Source organism: Balearica regulorum, chromosome 24 (genome assembly GCF_011004875.1).
Source record: "Balearica regulorum gibbericeps isolate bBalReg1 chromosome 24, bBalReg1.pri, whole genome shotgun sequence".
NCBI classification, from domain to species: domain Eukaryota; kingdom Metazoa; phylum Chordata; class Aves; order Gruiformes; family Gruidae; genus Balearica; species Balearica regulorum.
The window spans coordinates 3,828,706-3,845,357 of record NC_046207.1 but is presented as its reverse complement, the minus strand read 5'-3'; the positions used below and the strand labels follow the sequence as shown (position 1 = coordinate 3,845,357).

The following is a 16,652-nucleotide window of genomic DNA, read 5'->3' as shown; positions in this document are numbered from 1 at the left end:
CAAACCAGCCCAGCGACGAGGCTCTGGGTGCCTGTCCGGGCACAGGGACGGTCCAGCCGGGGGGGCAGGAGGGACGGGCTGGGGAGTCCCTGGGCTCTGGGGGGGAGGACCGAGGCGGGTGCTGGTACCGAGCTCTGTGGGTGCTTGGGGTGAGGCTGAGGACAAAGCCAGGACCCACTTGGGCTGCAGCTCTGGGTGAAGGTGAGGGGAACGGAGGGGACTATTGCAGGGAAGGGTCTCGCCGTCCCTGTGCCAGCACCGGCCCCACGGGTCCCTCTGTGCGAACCAGCTGAACGTCAGCCTGCGGGGAGCGCGTGGGCCAGCTCTGCCCGACGCTGGCTGGGTTCACGTGAGAGCCCTCCTCCCAGCTCGGGTCAGGGCATGGGAGCCCTGCGGCTCCTGACAGTGCAGCACGGCCAGTGCCGCTGCCTGTTTGCCAGGATGCTTGGTGGGCTCTGGAGCCCTCGTCCCCCTCCTCGTAGTCCCATTGACGCCAGGACGCAGCCCAGGACCAGGAGGCACCTTTGGAGGGGTAATGAGCAGCCGTCCCCTCCCTCCCAGCTGCAGGATTGGTGCCTTCCCACGCATGGGGTCGTTGGCAGCAGCGTGCGATGCTGCCATGTCTCTGCACAGGCTGTAGAGATGTTGCTGGCAGGATGAGGCCACGGTGCTGTGCTCAGCAGTGCTCTGTGCAGAGGAGCATCGTCCTTGCGGTCTCTGCTGCCTGCCTGGCTGTTTGCATCTGCAGGGTTAAGAGGAGGATGTGCAGGGAGATGCATTTATTTTCCCCAAGTGACCGGATCTGTCCTCTCCAAGGTCTGCAGTGTAGCACAAGAGAGGAAGGACAAATGCAAAAGCATGAAGTTTATTTAAAATTATGACCCTCTGGGGGAAGCAGAGCAAATTTGCCTTTTATGGTTCCCAGCAAATCCTGGGCACGTCTGAGAACATCCCTCTGTTGCGCCCTCCCTGCAAACTCCTCTGGGCTATCCCCTGTTGAGAAAATAAGGGGAAAACCAAACCCAGCCCCTTCTGTCGGCGGGTTGCTGGGAGTATTCTGCAGCTGGAAACCTGCCCTGCCAGAATGTGGGAGCTCTCAGTGCCTCAGCAGACATGAACGTGAAAACGGTGCTCATCCTCCTCATTCTGGCTTTAGCCACGATATTTGCTTTAGTCTGTGTGTTGCTGACCAGAGCAAGGACCCCCAGCGCCTGCCAGCAGCAGCCCCCGGAGCAGGAGGACACTGATGACGGCCAGAGCCTGGTCTTTGCCGATCTGACGCCCGAAGAGATGGCACAAGTGGTGCAGTACCTGCGGGGAAACCTCGGGGTGCAGCTGGTTGACGCCTCGCGTGCAAAACCTTCCGACAACTGCATCGCCTCCGTCGACGTGCAGGTCCCCGCCAAGGCAGAGGTGCTGCGGTTCCTGGATGGCGGGGGGGCTCGCCCCCCCCGGGAGGCACTGGCTGTGCTGTACTTTGGGAACCAGCCAGACCCCAACGTCACCGAGTATGTGGTGGGTCCGCTGCCAACGCCGGTGTATCACCGGGACGTCACGGTGCAGAAGTACGGGGGGAAGGTGCCGTACCACCGCAGACCCGTTACCGGCAAGGAGTACCTGGATATCTATGCCCTCATCCAGCGGGAGCTGAGAAAGGCACCGCGCTTCCTCGCTGCGTGCTGTGAGTCCGACGGGACCGACCTGGCCATCCTCACAACGGCTCCACGGGGCTTCAAGTCTGGCGACCGTGTGACCTGGTTTGTCCTCTTCCACAACGTGGCCGGCACCGGCTACTATCTCTCACCGGTGGGGCTGGAGGTGCTGGTGGAGCACGGGGACCTCCATGTCTCCCGCTGGCAGCTGCGCCAAGTCTTCTACAATGGCCAGTACTTTGTCAGCGTGGGGGATCTGGAGAGTGCGTTTATGGCTGACGCGCTGGAGGTTGTCAGGATGGAGAAGCCCCAGGCTGAAGCAGTACTGGGCTCGATGAGACCCCGGCACCCTCCCGGCTCCCCGGGGCCGCTGCAGTATGAGCCCCAGGGTCCTCGGTACAGTGTCAGGGACAACTGTGTCACCTTCCAGGGCTGGAGCATTGCCTTTGGCATGAACCCCAACTCCGGTCCGCGCCTCTTCGACATCAGGTACCGTGGGGAGAGGATTGTCTACGAGCTGAGTCTCCAGGAAGCCTTAGCCCTGTACGGCTCCAACTGCCCCGGGGGCATGTCAACCCGCTACCTTGACGGGAGCTTTGGCATCGGCAGGTTTGCCTACGAGCTTGTCCGGGGCCTTGACTGCCCCTACACGGCGACCTACGTGGACCGGCACTACCTGATGGAGTCAGACACCCCCAAAACCAACCAAAACTCGCTCTGCATTTTTGAGCACGATGCTGCCGTCCCTCTGCGGCGCCACTTCTCTGACTCGCAGTCCTTGTACTATGGTGGGCTGCGGAAAAACACGCTGGTCATCCGTGCCATCTCTACGCTCATCAACTACGACTACATCTGGGACTTTATGTTCCATGGCAGCGGGGCCATGGAGGTCCGGGTGCATGCCACCGGCTACATCAGCTCCTCCTTCTTCCACGGCCAAGGCACCGACTACGGCAACAGGGTTGGGCCCCACACGCTGGGGACGATGCACCTCCACCATATCCACTACAAGGTGGACCTGGATGTCGCTGGTAGGTCTGGGCAGCTTTGTGCACAGCCGCAGTTCAGTGCGGGCTGTAGCTCTGCCTGGGGTGTGGAGCTTGAGAGAGTTTTGCCTTCTGCTTCACAGGACAGCTGAACTCCCTGGAGACCCAGGACATGGGATATGAGCTCGTGAAAGACCCCTGGAGCTTGCAGAACACCATCGAGCGGCCGTACCTCCGCAGGAAGAAGCTGGAGAGGGAGGACGAGGCAGCGTTCCGGCTCAACACTCCCATGCCCCGCTACCTCTCCTTTGCCAGCCCCAAGCCCAACAAGTGGGGGCATCCGCGCAGCTACCGCATCCAGATCACCAGCTTCGCCGGGGAGCACCTGCCCACCAGCAGCTCCATGGAGAGGTCCATCAGCTGGGGCAGGTGGGTGCCAGGGATGGGGCGTGTGTGGTGCCCGGCCCCTCTTCTCCCACCCTGCCTCCGCATCCCTGGCCACTTCTGCCTCCCGGCGCAGGGGGGGCTGCTGCCTCCCAGCAAGCCTGTGCCTGCCGGCAAGGGTTAAACAGCGACCATGCATATTTTTTGGCTCTGAAAAATCCCTTGAGAAGTTGCTCAATGACATCTGTTCATAGTAGTTCACAGGCAGGAATCTGACCCTAGATAAGATTAATTTAGAGCAATCACATGTGTTTTTTCCTTGTGAGGACGACCAGGCTGTAGGACAAACTCCCAAGGGAAGCACTGGCATCCCCAGGTCTTGACATCTTCACGTGAGGACAGAATGTCTTCTGGAAAATGCTTGGGATAGACAGAGAACCGGCTCACTGCCAGGGTGAAATTTAACAGCTTGTGTTCTGGGGGAGGCTGTAGGAGTTAAAAATGACTGTGGCTGAAGTGTGTTGGGCAGTGGGCAGCAGCGTCTGTGCCTGGACGCATTTGTGTTTCCCAGCTGTGCTGGAGCAGCCGCAGGCAGCGAGCGATCCCCCACCAACCCGAAGGTGCTGGGGCCGCTGCCTGTTGCTGCCACGCTTGTCCCTGTCAGCGCTTTCCCTCCCTGACTGAGGACAGACCAGGTCCCCCGGCACGTGCCAAGGATGCATCCAGCCCCAGTTTGCTGGCTTGTCCCCAGGCGACGATGCCGCAGTCGCCCTGCCCTGTGCTGGCACGGACGAGCCCCTCTGCTCCCCGTGCCGGCAGGTACCAGCTGGCCGTCACCCGGCGGAAGGAGGAGGAGCCCACCAGCACCAGCATCTACAACCAGAACGACCCCTGGACACCCACCGTTGCCTTCGCCGACTTCATTGACAACGAGACCATCACCAACGAGGTGAGCCGGTGACCCTGGGTGGAGGGGAGCTGAGCACCGCAGGTGCTGCCCCGGCTCCTGCCCCAGCCACGGATTTCACCCGTCCCGTGGCCAAACCTGGTGACTGCTGGGCTGGGAGGGTCCTGCTCAGCCTGACAGGGTGCCTGGCTCCCCTCTTGCCCAGGACCTGGTCGCTTGGATTTCTGTGGGGTTCCTGCACGTCCCCCATGCCGAAGATGTCCCCAACACGGTGACCGTGGGGAATGGCGTTGGCTTTTTCCTGAGGCCCTACAACTACTTCGATGAGGACCCCTCCGTGGATTCGCCCGACAGTGTCTACTTCAGCGGTGAGCAGGACGCCGGGGCGTGCGGGGCCAACCCCCTCGCCTGCCTCCCCCCCGCCGCCGCCTGTGCTCCCCACCTGCCCCCCTTCCGCTACGGGGGGTTCCTCAACCTCAGTCTGGCTCTGCCGCCCGGCGGGCTCTGACGGGGATGGGGCCACCGCTGCCCCCGTCCCCGCCGGTGCGGGCGGTCCGTGTCTGGCTGTCGGGCATGTCCTTGGAGGGGCTCTGCCACCGCACCAGGACCTGCCCTCCCCATCCCTGGGGTGTCGCGTGCTTAGGGTCAGGTTTTCGGAGGAGCTCAGCTCTCGTTTCGGCACCACGATGCTGCCAAAGGTGGACTCAAAACCTCTGAAAAAAAGCCCCTAGGGACTGATTTTTGGAGACTGCATCCAGGAGGCCACTCAAAGGACTTGTGGGGTGCCCACAGCTGCTCTCCTGCTCTGCGACTGGGGCTCCTGCCGCCTCACTGAGGTAGGTCGGTACATGCAGGGCAATGGTGTCGGCCAGGGCTGGGCACTGCACAAAGCCGCAGCTCCCCTCGGAGCCGCAGACCATGCCAAGGTTTTGCCCAAGGTGGTGGGAGTGGGCAGTGTGGTGGCTGCTGCGGCCCGGCCACAGCCCAGGGGAGTTGGGCTGCAGGGAGCCGGCAGCTTCAGGATGCCCGAAACGTCCACCCCAGCCCCACAGCTGCCGGGCCTGGGTGACGCTGAGCTCTGGCTGCTGCAGCGGTGCCAAACTCTGGGGGCGGGGACAGGGACGATGCGCTGGGCTGCACCGGGAGCAAGCTGCAGGACGGGCATTGCCTGGGCTGATCTGCCCCATGTCCTCCCTCTCCAATAAATGGCCACTCTGGTGCTTTTTCTGACCAAACTTTTGCATAGCTCATGGCTGCTGCAGCTCCTGTGGCTGGTGGCCAGAGCCCCCGGCACCGCTGACGCTGTGGGCGCTGGTGCCCTGTAATGGGCGGTCCTGGCTCAGCCCTGCAGCGCTTGTGGGGGTCCAAGGGCCGTGGGGCTGGTACAGGGCCCGGCACGGCTGTGAGAGCGTGCACTGGCCATGCTCTTGGACCCCAGGTGCTGGCAGGAAGCTCCAGCTGGGAAATATGGGACAAACAAGGGAGTTAATGTGTAACGGCTGTTCCGAGCCACATTAATCGGTTCTGGCCTTGGCTGCTGCCCAGCACGCTCAGCCCCTGCCGGCGTGGGGACCCTTGCTCCTGCGCTCCTGGCTGCGTGCACAGCCCTGGGCTGTGGGATCCCTCTGGAGCCCATCCCCGCTGCGCCAGGCCGGGCTGGGGACACTGAGGGGCTCCATGAGGGTGGTTCAGTTCCAGCCCCATGGCCCGGCCCTGGCACGTGGCTGCAGGTGCCAAGCGCTGACCAATGTGTCCCTGGGGGTATGGTGGGTGTCCATCCCCCCTGACCCCTTGCTGTGGGAGCTGGGTCTGCCCAGGACCATGCTGCAATGGGCTCAAGAAGCCCTCATGGCAGCGGCGCATCCCCCCAGGAGCCGGCTCGGCTTGCGGCAGCGCAGGGAAGGGATGTTGGGCAGGAGCGGGCAGCTCGGGGGGCCGGGCTGAGTGCAAGGCTGCCATGGTCGCTGGGTGCCCAGGGGTGACAGCGGGGGCCGTGCCCCAGAGGCACCTCCCAGGGCTCGGGGGGGAGCAGGCGGGACGCTCCCTGCGAGGGGAAGGTCGCAGCCGGCCGGCTCCCTGCTTGCCGCTGTGTGCCCATGTGTTTGCGAGCGCTGCCTGGACTCTGCCCACGTGCTGACGCAGGCGAGACCAGACGCGCTCCCGTGCTGGCAGTGACCCGGCTCGCTGCCCAGCCCCAGACCTTGCAAGCAGGCTGGGAACTTTCTGGATGAAACATTGGCACCGTGTGCGGCACGTTACGTTACAGCACCTGCGTGCGCTGCGCCGCCCGTAGCTGCATCCGGTGCCTTGGGAATCGCGGGGACACCATGTCCCAAAGCCAGCCGCTGCAGCTCCAGGCATGCAGCTCCTGGGCTGCCAGCTGATCTTGGGCTCGTTGCACACAGACCTCAGTGCAGAAGTAAAGCACCCTCAGCCTGGCCCCGTTCCTTCCCCTGGGAAAGCCACCCCAGGCAGTTGGCAAACCACGTCCCTGGCCAGCGGTGCTGCCAGCGCGGCTGCCCGGTGCAGGGGACGAGCTGGAGCCTGGCACAGCACTCCCAGAGCCGGCCAGGATGCAAAACCCTGCGATGCCCAGGAGGTCAGCAGCCCCTGCTGCCCCGGCCTGCCCCGGCTCCCTGCGGTGCCTGCAGGGCCGGGGATTTACCCAAAGTGCCGGGCACGGAGCCGGCACCGGGAAACCTCCATTGCGTGGACCCCAGCAGCTCCGGCACAGACTTGCCCTGCGGCACGTGCAGCCCGCCCACCGCGCAGGGGACGCTGGCCCACGCCGCTCTGCCGGCAGCGCAGTTCTACCGGCAGCGCTTTGTGCTCGCTCCCGTGCCGTGCTGGCCTCTGCCGAGCTGGGAGGGAGGAGGTGGCTGCTCCCATCCCGTTTCCTGGCCTCTCCCTTCTGCGGCCCCAATTTTCCTGCAGTGACTTTTTCCAAGGGGCCTGGAGCATGCTAGTCCCCATCCCCCAGCACCTTTTGCCCCCATTTTCTCCTGTGAAATCTCTCGGGGAGAATTTATTGCTGACTGTTTAAAAATATTTTTGATATGAAAGCCAAGTCTGTTGCATTCCTTCACGTTGGCCAAAGCCGCTCTCAGTTGAGGACCCTGGAACGAGCTGTTGGGGAATTTGTTTTGCAAGAATAATTTTATTTATGTGCAAACTTCTGCTTCGTTGGGGTTTTTTTTGGTAGGTTGGGAGATCAGTCCAGGGGCCGGGATGCCTGGGTCCATCTTCCCTGGCCGCAGCAAGGCTGGGCTGGGAGGGACAGGGACGAGCAGCCCTGGGCAGGGACACGCCTGCGGCCGGGGCTGATCCTGCGGCGTTTGCACCACTTCTTCTCCTTCACGTGCATTTCCCATTCACTGACAGCAGCTGGGAAATCACTTCTCAGCAGGACCGGTGTGACCCCCCACCCCGGTGCTGCCTCCCTCCACGCACAGCCCCAGCCCCGCTCCCCAGCACGGTGAGGCTGCTCCGGCCACGCTCCGTCCCCGGGGAGGGAGTTGGATCAGGGCAGCCTGGGCCAAGGATCCTGAGCGCAGGGTCAGGCTTTGGCTGTGCCCACGCTTCCCCTTGCTCTGGAGCGTCAGCCCAGGTGTGAAGCGAGGGTGCCGGGAGGGATCCCGGCTGCCGCTGCCCGTGGGGCAGCTCCTGGGGGTGGAGGGCAGGCTGCCCACAGACCCTGCTGTGGCTCATCAGATCTGCAGATCTGCCCCGGCAGCCCCAGCCCTGCACTGTGAAATGCGAGGCGGATGGAGGCAGATCTCTAATCACCCAACAACCCTCAGAGCACAGGCGTTTGCAAATACAATCCCTCCTCCTCTGCCCGGCAGCTCCAAGAGCAGTCTGTGCCTATATTCCAGGGAGGAAGGTTTGCTGTGGTTTTGCCTTCTAGACCTCCGTGGCTCCCCGGCCTACGTGCAGACAAGGGGCAGGATGCTGCCCGTGGCCCCTGCTGCGCAGAGCCGGCTGTTTGCAGGCAGGACTCGGCGCTGGACACGACCTCTGCCTGCTCTGCGCCGTGGCAAACAGCACGGGGGTAGCGGTTCAAGGATCTTGACCTGAACTTTCTCGAGGAGGGAGATAAGTGATGCATTTTCACTGGCTGCTAATCATTAACACCTCGTTGCCTGTTCCCCCACGCAAGGGCAGCTGCCTGTTTTGCTGCGGTGGGTTCTGGCCGGACACCCCGCGCCGCTGCCGCAGGGCTGTATGGCTGTGCACCAGCAGCCGTGATGGCTGGTCGGAGCTGGGGAAGGAGGTTTGTCCTGCCAGGCTGACCCAGTGTCCTCAGGCTCCTGGAAATAGCTCTCCACGTTACTCATTCACCGTTACCTCCCAGGGAGGAACAGGACAATAAAGCTGCAGTGCCGGCACTGCTGCCGGTGACAGCACAGCGTGGCCGAGGCGAGGAAAGGCCACGGGCAGGGACCTGGCACCGGTGGGACGAGTGATGTGTTCGGCTCCGTCCCCGCAGCCGGGGTCTGACGGGGCAGTTTTGTGCAGGAGGGGGTTAACCCAGGGGAGCAGTGCTGGGAGGAATGCCTTCCCTCCCAGGGGACCTCATTTGCAAAGGTCCTTTAACCCCACACCAGAGATCAGAAAAAAAACATCGCTGGCAGCCAGGAGCTCCCCAAGGCTCCCTGTCTGAGGCTGCGGGGAGCTCCAGAAACAGCTTGGAAACTTTCCCATTATGCAGAGCCCTGGTTAAATCAGCCTGCCGAAGGCCATGGCAGCAAGGTGTTTTTTTCATCAGCTGGAGGTTTCAGCAGACGTGGGGGTGGTGGGCAGCATGCCCCCCACACCGTGCATGACCCAGTTCCACGCTCCTGGGCATCCCTGCGACGCTCCGGTGGTGCTTGGGGTGATGGATGGCAGAGGGATGGGAGAACCGTCACAGCCCGGGGCTGTGCGGTGCTGTTCACGCAGGGTGCGGGCGCTTGGCTCTCCTCCCTGATAACGGAGCAGCTCGGAAGGAGCAGCTGAGCTGTGGTACTGGGTGACAGGAGGAGCAGGGGCTGCAGGATCCCCCCCGAGTGAGGCAGCTGCCTGCGCTCTGCAGGGAGGGGATGGTGTGGGGAAGGGTTAAGGTGCTGGGCCAGGAGCACCCCACGCTCCTCATGGTTCCACGCGCCCTCGAAGCCTGTTTTTCCCTTTTACGTAAGTTGTTCCAAACATGTTTGTAACAACCCCCCGGTGATGCACCTTTGGCAAAAGTGGTTTTGGGTCCAAAGATCAGTGCTGGGACAAGCGACCTGCCGCGGCAAACAAGAGCCCGCAGAGTATAAAACCCCGGCGGCACGGCAGAGCGCGGAACAGCCTGAGCCACACCGAGGGGCCGCGGCTGCAGTGGAGATGGAGGCCAACATGAACCTCCTGCACGATGTGGGCATCCAGGCGACACGCTGGCTGCAGGACCACTTCCAGGGTTCCCAGGACTGGTTTCTCTTCATCTCCTTCGCTGCCGACCTCAGGAACGCTTTCTTTGTCCTCTTCCCTATCTGGTTCCACGCCAACGAGTCGGTGGGCGTCAGGCTCATCTGGGTGGCCGTGATCGGCGACTGGCTCAACCTCGTCTTCAAGTGGTGAGTGGCGCCGTGCCATGGCTCCCTCCGGGCATGTTGGCACAGCTGGACTAACGCGGGCCAGATGTGCACTCTCAGTCTTGACACCGGTGTAAAAAAAAGACCAGAGTTCGTCCCTCAGCTTGGCAGTGGTAACGATTGCTCCTTCCCAAGCCGTGCAGCAAAGGCTCTCCCCCCATCCCAGAAGCCAGGCAGAGAGAGCGAGTCTCCCACGAACAGACCCCTTTGCCATCAGACGGGGCTGCGGTTCTGCACGGGGGCTGCACAGAGCCCCTCGCCAAAGGGGGTCCGCAGGGTGGCCTGGCATGGCTCTGACACGAGGGATAAGGGCTTGGTGCTGCCCCAACCTTTTAGGTGTTTCCCATGGATAAGCTGCAGGACGCTGATATCCCCTTCCTTTCCATGGCGGGTAACACTGGCATCACGGACGAGGGACCCGGCCACTGCTCCAGGCATGGGGTGGCCTCGTTCACAGCATCAGTTGTACCATGGCGCTGATCCACCCCGGCATCGCGGCCCGGCAGGGTTCGGTGCCAGCCGGTAGCCGTGGGTGCCGTCCCCATGGGCGGTGGGCTGTGGTACCAGCGGCTGCAGGGGTGGTGGACCAGTGCAGTGCCATCCCCACGGCTGCGTTTCAGCATCCCAAGGTTTGGGGGCTGTGCCCCATGTCCCCGGCAGTGTGGTCAGGGGGTGTGCTGGCTGCTCAGCTCTGCGCCTGCCCTGCAGCTCAAGTCCCCTGGGATGCCCATGCTGCCTGCACGTGTGACAGGGACGAGCGGCCTCTGCCTCTGATGCCACCATGAGACAGTTGCTCTTGACCCGAAAAAGACTTGGAGACGGCAGACATCGCTCCTTTTCTTAGCGCGTTGACTTGCTGCCAGGAAGTTCTTGCTCTTCCCCTTCAGGGGCCGGGGATGGGGACACAGGCAGTGTCGGCTGTTGGGACCGAGTGACCGGCTGGATGCTGCGTCTGTCGGGATGCCCTGGACCACTCTTGGGTCCTTTGCCTCTTCTAGTTCCCAGGCCAGAGCTGAAACTGTGGCCGTGCCCAGGAGTCCTACAGCCCCTGTTCTCCTTTCTTTTCAGGATCCTCTTTGGGGAGAGACCGTACTGGTGGGTCCATGAGACGGACTATTATGGCAACACCTCCGCCCCAGAGATCCAGCAGTTCCCGCTCACCTGTGAGACCGGCCCCGGTAGGGTCCCCTGCCCCCGTAGGGTCCCCAAGCCCCGGCAGGGTCCCCCAGCCCCTGTAGGGTCCCCCAGCCCTGGCAGGGGCAGCGGGCACTTGCCCAGGGGCACCTGCAGATGCAACTCCCCACTCTGGGTCTCGGTCCCTGCAGGAAGCGGGGTGCTGGCATGGCTGCGGCTGGCAGCCCGCCGGCGGCACACACCCCTAGTTAGCTCTTGAGAGAGGGCCGTTATCGCCGAGCTGCATCGTCAGCCCCTGCCGCGCTCCCGGGGCCGCCAGCTGTGCCTGCAGCGGGTGGAGGCAGGGCAGCCCCTGCTCAGAGCAGACCTTGACCCTCAGCGCAGACGTGGCAGTTCAGCACAAACCCCCGCCCGTCCTCAGCCGCAGCCTTGGCCTGTGCCGGAGTCGTGCTCTGCCCTCCCGCCCCAAATGTGGGCAAGCACTTCGTGGGGAAGGGGTTCGCCTGGTTCTGGAGCAGCTCTGCGTGTCCTTCGCCCATGGCGTTCCACGGGAGCTGGGGAAGGGCTGCAGGCGTGCTCAGCGTGAGCTGTCGGGGACGGTCAGTGCCCTCTGCCTAGTCTTGCCGGGCAGATGGGCCGCTGAGCCGGAGCCATGCTCCCACGCTGCCCCTGCTCTGCTGTCCCCTGCTCCAATGTCCCTTGCTGGGCACTTGCCACAGAGGTGGCACCGCGTCCGCCAGTGCAGGGTGCCGTGCCACCCGCTGCCGCAGCCCCCGGGGCCTGGGCTGCTGCCTGGAACCCCCCTGGGCACAAAGTGGGGGTCTGACCTGGGGATCTTTTCTCACCCAGGGAGCCCCTCCGGCCATGCCATGGGCGCAGCAGGCGTGTACTACGTCATGGTGACGGCCCTCCTCTCCCCTGCCATGGGGAAGAAGCAGTCGAGGACACTGAAATACTGGTAAGCTGTGCACCAAAACCACCCGTGCTGGGCAGAGGCTGCTCCAGAGCTGATGGGTGTGCAGCCGAGCCCAGCAAGGTGCAAGGCTGTGTGCAGACAGACGGGCTGTGGCACCCCAGGTGGGGTGAGCATGAGGACGGGGTCGGCAGGCGGCCACGCACCGCTTGGGGTACGCAACAGCGGTGCCCCTGGCAGCGTGAGCCGGCCCTGGCACCGACGTGGCCACCTGCCCCTTGCAGGATACTGTGGATGGTGCTTTGGACGGGGTTCTGGACAGTTCAGGTCTGCGTCTGCCTGTCCCGAGTCTTCATTGCCGCCCACTTCCCGCATCAGGTCATCGCGGGGGTCATCTCAGGTGAGTGCATCGGATCCCCGTCTCCTTCCCCGCAGCACCGCCGTGCTGGACCGCAGTACCCACAGCGCTGGCCAGGAAGGGCGCACGGCCCGATGGACGCGTGACGGGGTCGTGATGCAAAGCTGCGTCTGTGGCTCTGCACTTACTGCCCTCGTTGTCACGGGCAGGATGCCCTCCGGGACGTGCCGGTGTCCCTGTCCCGTCTGAGGCATGAGTCCCAGTGGGGCAGGCAGGGCTGCCTCAGTCCCTCTGAGGGACAGTGAACATGGCCCAAAGGCACGGGCAGGACAGGCTCGGGGTGCAAAAGGGTCATCACTGGGCGAGGGAGCAGAATCGACCCTCTGTGAGCAACGGGGTGCAGTGGTGGCCGTTGGGGCAGTCAGCACCGCGTGGGAGCACCTGGGTAGCCCCCGGCACGTATTCCCCGCCGGAGCAGCCAGGGCTGCAGAATCCGCTCGGCTCCACCGCCCTGAGGCAGGCGACTGCTCACTGATCGGCAGCGCCTCCTCTCCCGCTTTGTTACCGGCAGGGATGGCTGTGGCCAAGACCTTCCAGCACGTCCACTGCATCTACCACGCCAGCCTCCGCCGGTACCTGGGCGTCACCTTCTTCCTCTTCAGCTTTGCCCTGGGCTTCTACCTGCTGCTGCGGGCCCTCGGCGTGGACCTGCTCTGGACGCTGGAGAAGGCACAGAGGTGGTGCGCCCACCCCGAGTGGGTCCACATCGACACCACCCCCTTTGCCAGCCTCCTCCGTAACCTGGGCATCCTCTTCGGGCTGGGGCTGGCCCTCAACTCCCACATGTACCTGGAGAGCTGCCGGGGGAAGCAGGGCCAACAGCTGCCTTTCCGCCTGGGCTGCATTGCCGCCTCCCTCCTCGTCCTACACCTCTTTGACGCCTTCAAGCCGCCCTCCCACATGCAGCTGCTCTTCTACGTCCTCTCCTTCTGCAAGAGCACGGCCGTGCCGCTGGCCACCGTCGGCCTCATCCCCTACTGCGTCTCCCAGCTCCTGGCCACGCAGGACAAGAAGGCTGTCTAGGGGCGTCCCCGCAGGTAACGGTGCGCCCAGGCAGGCGGCTGCCCTGGCTCTGGGCTCGGGGGCGGTCACCGGACCACGGGTGCCCCCCCAGCCAGTGTTTGCTCCCCACTAAATCTGCACAGACTGACTCCGCATCGGGAGCGGACTGCGAAGGCTGGGCTGGCGGCACTGCTGGATGGCTCCCGCAGCACGGACCCACATTGCCAGTTGCGCCGTAGGCTCAGGCTGTCTGCAGCCAGCTGATGGCCCAGCGAGCCCCACGCGCCCAGGGCTCTCGTGCTGCCCTTCCCGCACCCACGGGTGGGGGTCACCAGCCCAGAACCCGACGGCAGCGAGGGGAAGACCCTGCGCTCCCCTGCAGCTCACGGGGACGCGCCGCCTCCACGCTGCAGGGCTGGGGAACGGCACCACCGGGAGCAGGGTGCTCACCCATGGGTGCTCGGGGTCTGCTGCTGAGGCAGCTGTTACAGGAATGGGCAGACACCGTGATCTGGAGATAAAGCACCAGCTTGCGGGAGCCCCCCCCAGCCCTGAGGTGTTCAGTATTCACTGCTGCGTGAAGCAGCATGGGGTACACGTATCCGTATGTGTATATACATACATGATGCGTATCTATATACACATATACATATGGGTGTGTCTGTAAACAAGAGGTATTTAATTAAAGCTGAAGATGTGTTTAGCTGGTGAGTTCAGACATCTCGCTGGCCGGTGAGGCAGGATGGGGGATCAGCTCCCGGGCGCAGGGACCGCAGCGGGGGCTGCTGGTGGTCTTGGAGGCAGAGGTCTCTCCTGGAGCACTGCTCCCACCATCACCCACACGGTCCAACCCCCAGGAAAGGCAGCACCAGGCTCCCCCGGCCCCGTCGCCTTTCACCCTCGGGTGCAGTCGGATGCGGCCAGCGCAGCGGCGGGGGGATGAACTGCTTTTTGCACCGTTTATCCAGGGTTTCTGGGCGTGCCTTGTGCCAGGAACAGGGACACACTCACATCACCTCGCTGCTTAGGGAAACAAGCTTGGCTTTGGGACCAGCTGGGGCTGCACTGAGCCCCCCAGGCTGTGGGGCTGTGTTGCAGGGTCAGACCCGGCGGTCAGCGCTGGCTCGTCCTCTGGACACCACTGCCCGAACGCCAGGTCTGCCCGGGGTGCAGGGAGCGGCTGCGGCAACGTGGGGTCAAGCTGCTTCGCTGCTGCCGGCTCTGCCCTCCCGGCAGACATGTCCCGGCCCTCCTGCCTCGGCGCCGTGCTCCTTAGCAGAAGCCGGCTGCGGGTTTTCCCTGCTGACTTCAAAGCCGTACAGGCTGTACAGCCTGCCAATTAACTTAGTAAACATCCTCTCTCAGCCTGAGATGATAGTTTAAAATAGATATGAAGGTACAGATACTTTCTTCCTGCCAGACTGTGTGCGCAGTGCCTCCCCCAAAACACCATTTCCTGCAGCATTTACCCCATACCCAGCCGTACGCATCAGCAGTGTCCTCTGCTCTGGTGCACCTGAGAGGTGCCATCTCCCCTGCCCAGATCTTGCCGTGCCTTTGGGACATGGTGTCCTGCAGAGCCGTGGTAACGCCCGTTATCTTGCTGCGGCTCGGACGAGCCTTTGCCACGTGCGGGCTTTGCAGCCTTTCCCATCCCTCTGATGGGAGCCCTTCCACCGCCGAAACACCGAGAGCCATCAGGCACCTTCCTTCTGACTGACCCGCACGTCAGCAGAACCCCACACTAAAACCCACCCACGCTAAAATGCCTTTCCACAGCAAAGTTTGCCGTAAATCTCGTTCGGTACGGAGCTCAGCTGTGGACCTAATTCAGCTGCGTACCTAGATCAGCACGCACGCGTACAGTTTCCTCCAGCCGGGCAGCGGGCAGGCTTGGTGCAGCAGTTATCCCGACCGGGAAGGATGGGGACGGAGCAGCCAGACCCCACGGAGGTGGCCGTTCCCTCTCTGGGAGCCATCGCGTGCGGGGCAACAAGGGCCGCTGGTTCCCCCCCCGCAGCGGAGCCCCAGCAGACGCTGATGGTTGGCGCAGCCATGACCTGTGGCCGCTGCTGCCGCTGCTCCCCAACGGCTCCAAGCTGGCCAAGGGCTCTCGGTCAAACGGCACCGGCACCAGCCGCGTGCGGAGACCTCTGTGCCGGGGCTGCTGCCATCCTCTGTGTCCGAGGTAGATAAACCTCCTTAGGACAGAGGTTCCTTTTCTTCTGTTTCTCTGTTACCAATATCTGGACCAAACCTGTGAGGCCATTTCTAGCAAGGTGAAAAAATGACGAAATTACTTGTGCATTTTCACGCCGTGGCTCCACAGCGCCCTTTAGTTTCTGCAGCTGAGATTGCAACAGCCCCAGGAGCTGGCAGAAAAGGCCAGCTGAGGAAACACTGGGGAGTAGCTCCACCTGATCCCAAGGGACTTTACATCTGCATTGGATGGAGAAACTCCCGATGTTCACACTGGACCGGTAACAACTGCACCCCAACAAGGGAAAGGGACACAAAGGTGAACGGTTTCCTGCCGTGGGGTACCCGCTCTCCCTTCCAGCTGCTCTCTGCCCCGGCTGATTCAGGGCTCTGTCCTTCGCTGTGCTCCATCAAGGCTAAGGAAGGCTTGCCGCTCTCCAGGCCGAGGTGTCAGGTGGGGAAGAGCTTCCTTTCGCTGAGGGTCACTGATGACACTCACCGGGAAATGAGTTTGGCTGCTGGCGACTCCTGAACGCCAGAACTGGTCTTGTGATGGGAGCTCGAGAGGAGGCTGGGAACTCCAGAGGGGTGGGAGGTGAGAGTGGGGGTGACCTTGACCTTGACCTTGTTCTTCAAGGGCTGCCCTGCCAGAGGACACCTCAGGCTTCATTTCCTCTACCACTTACCCCACAGCAAAGATGCTGTGGTGGACCAGGACGCTGCCTTCCCAGCAGCGAGGACAAGGCACTACCTGCACGGCCGGGCGCCGCCGTACCCGCGCACAGAAAGCTGCAGTCTCTACTTAGGGAACTACATGAACAGCTGCTGTTCCGAAGGAGAACGCTCAGGAGCTGCAGGCAATGCCACGTTTTACAGGCTAACGCAGAAAGCGACATGAGTCAGCTGTATGCCAAGACCCAATGTGCCAGTACAACCTCGCTGGTCTTGGTCAGAGTAATGTGCTTTTTTGTAGAGCTATTATTTCTTACCACGTAAAAGAGCCAAACATAAGATACTGTTGCAGAGGCAGAGGAAAGGCTGCTGCTTGGGAGAAGAGAACGGTAATGAAAACTCGAGCTTGTGGCAACAGAAGTGAAAGAAATGTTCAGGCACATGCCTACGAGAAATGCCCAGGGTGCAGCTCAAACAAATGGCTTTAATACGGTTTTCTGCCTGCTTGTGAAACAAAGCACTTAGGTGGCTGCTTGTATCCGCACTGAATTCTCACGTACACGGTTCTGCCAGGCCACCTACAAAGGGATGAAATTCCCTTTTGCAATAATGAACTTGTCGCTACCGCGGTGGAGCTGTGGGACTGCGGCAATGAAGCCGGCGTTACCCGACAGCTGCTCCCATCCGGCGGGTCAATAGCGACTGCTGCCTGAGGGAACGGCCGCGTCCGTCGGCAGCCCTGCGTGTCGGCCAGCAGTGAGGGGCCCCGG

At 62.8% G+C, this 16,652-nt stretch overlaps 2 protein-coding genes across 3 annotated transcripts; both read left to right on the top strand.

Moving 5' to 3' along the window:
* Positions 1 to 1,009: 1,009 nt before the first annotated feature.
* LOC104637102 (amine oxidase [copper-containing] 3-like) lies at positions 1,010 to 5,164 on the top strand. 2 transcript variants are annotated; one of them, XM_075775217.1, is made up of 4 exons: positions 1,010 to 2,683; positions 2,782 to 3,067; positions 3,842 to 3,971; positions 4,135 to 5,164. In XM_075775217.1, the coding sequence occupies exons 1-4, from the start codon at positions 1,114 to 1,116 to the stop codon at positions 4,435 to 4,437; spliced, it is 2,289 nt and encodes a 762-aa protein (XP_075631332.1). In that variant the 5' UTR covers positions 1,010 to 1,113; the 3' UTR covers positions 4,438 to 5,164. The 2 variants fall into 2 exon arrangements, with proteins under 2 accessions (XP_075631332.1, XP_075631333.1); XM_075775218.1 differs by having other exon boundaries at positions 1,021 to 2,683; positions 3,708 to 3,971.
* Positions 5,165 to 9,247: 4,083 nt separating this feature from the next.
* On the top strand, positions 9,248 to 13,714 carry G6PC1 (glucose-6-phosphatase catalytic subunit 1). Its single transcript, XM_075775129.1, has 5 exons — positions 9,248 to 9,526; positions 10,613 to 10,722; positions 11,528 to 11,636; positions 11,876 to 11,991; positions 12,521 to 13,714. Exons 1-5 carry the CDS (start codon positions 9,297 to 9,299, stop codon positions 13,030 to 13,032), a joined length of 1,077 nt encoding a protein of 358 aa, XP_075631244.1. The 5' UTR covers positions 9,248 to 9,296; the 3' UTR covers positions 13,033 to 13,714.
* The last annotated feature ends 2,938 nt before the right edge of the window (positions 13,715 to 16,652 follow it).